Raw genomic sequence first — 1419 nt, forward strand, 5'->3', positions numbered from 1 at the left:
TCCCTCGCCCGCCTCGTGCAAGCATGTCCTTCCTCGATTGTCCGGCTGGGCCAGCAGCTCGCGGCCCCCTACCTTTCCCAGGTACTTCAGCGCCTCTACATGCCCTCCTGCGCTCGCTAAATTGGTACAATGTCTTCCTTGTGGACCTGGTTGTGCCAGCAGCTCGCGGCCCCCTACCTTTCCCAGGTACTTCAGCGCCTCTACATGCCCTCCCTCGCTGAGTAAATGTGCACATGTCCAGCCCTGATTGTCCGGCTGGGCCAGCAGCTCGCGGCCCCCTACTTCCCCCAGGTACTTCAGCGCCTCTACATGCCCTGCACCGCAAGACAAGTGCGCGCATGTCCTTCCATCAATGTCCGGCTGGGCCAGCAGCTCGCGGCCCCCTACCTCCCCGAGGTACTTCAGCGCCTCTACATGCCCTCCTGCGCTTGCCAAATAACAACATGTCCAGCCTTCATGGTCCGGTAGCGCCAGCAGCTCGCGGCCCCCTACCTCCCCCAGGTACTTCAGCGCCTCTACATGCCCTCTCTCACTTGCCCAGTGCGCGCATGTCCTTCCTTGATTGTCCGGCTGGGCCAGCAGCTCGCGGCCCCCTACTTCCCCCAGGTACTTCAGCGCCTCTACATGCCCTCCCTCGCCCGCCAAGTGCGCGCATGTGAAGCCGTCCATGTCCGGCTGGGCCAGCAGCTCGCGGCCCCCTACCTCCCCCAGGTACTTCAGCGCCTCTACATGCCCTTGCTTGATCGCCTCGTGCGCGCATGTGAAGCCGTCCATGTCCGGCTGGGCCAGCAGCTCGCGGCCCCCTACCTCCCCCAGGTACTTCAGCGCCTCTACATGCCCTCCTGCGCAAGCCAAGTGCGCGCATGTCCTTCCGTCTTTGTTTCTTGTCGACACATTGGCTCCATGCTTGACAAGCATTTGCATGCAAAGTTTGTATCCTTGTCTGGCTGCCACGTGCAATGGCGTGTCTCCGTTGCTCAAGGTCTCCGTCACTTTCCCTCCTGCCCGGCAGATCATCGGTATCAGGTCTGCCTGCCCCTGCCGCACTGCCGTGAAGATCGGAGACTCCAGCTCCGAGTCTTGTTCACCTCCCCAGATCCCTTGCATTTTGCAGAACTGCTCCGCCAGCCTCTGCCCGTCTTGATCGCCCGTATCGCTCAGTGCTCTGCGATGCAAGTCTGATATCTTCGTCATGTAGAGATCTTTCATCTTTTGTGCTGCAAGTGCCTCACATTGAAAGTCTCCAGTACCGTCAAGCCAGAAGTTGATCTTGTTCATCGCCATCTCCTTCAGTCTCGTCGCTTCTCCCATGACCTGTACGTAGTTTTCATCGACGTTGTACCAAGCTTCGCCCCGCTTCTTGTATCTCCTCACGATTTCTTTGATTTCTTCCACAATCGACGCACGCAGGTCGTGATG

At 59.5% G+C, this 1419-nt stretch overlaps 1 protein-coding gene across 1 annotated transcript; it reads right to left on the reverse strand.

Moving 5' to 3' along the window:
* Window positions 1–66: 66 nt before the first annotated feature.
* On the reverse strand, window positions 67–1107 carry GUITHDRAFT_83656 (hypothetical protein; the record flags this gene model as incomplete). The annotated part of the gene is made up of 1 exon (XM_005817733.1): window positions 67–1107. A coding segment is annotated over one exon (1041 nt), but the record flags the coding sequence as incomplete, so codon positions are not given.
* Window positions 1108–1419: the final 312 nt, after the last annotated feature.

The sequence above is a fragment of the Guillardia theta genome, assembly GCF_000315625.1.
Source record: "Guillardia theta CCMP2712 unplaced genomic scaffold GUITHscaffold_623, whole genome shotgun sequence".
Lineage (NCBI taxonomy): Eukaryota > Cryptophyceae > Pyrenomonadales > Geminigeraceae > Guillardia > Guillardia theta.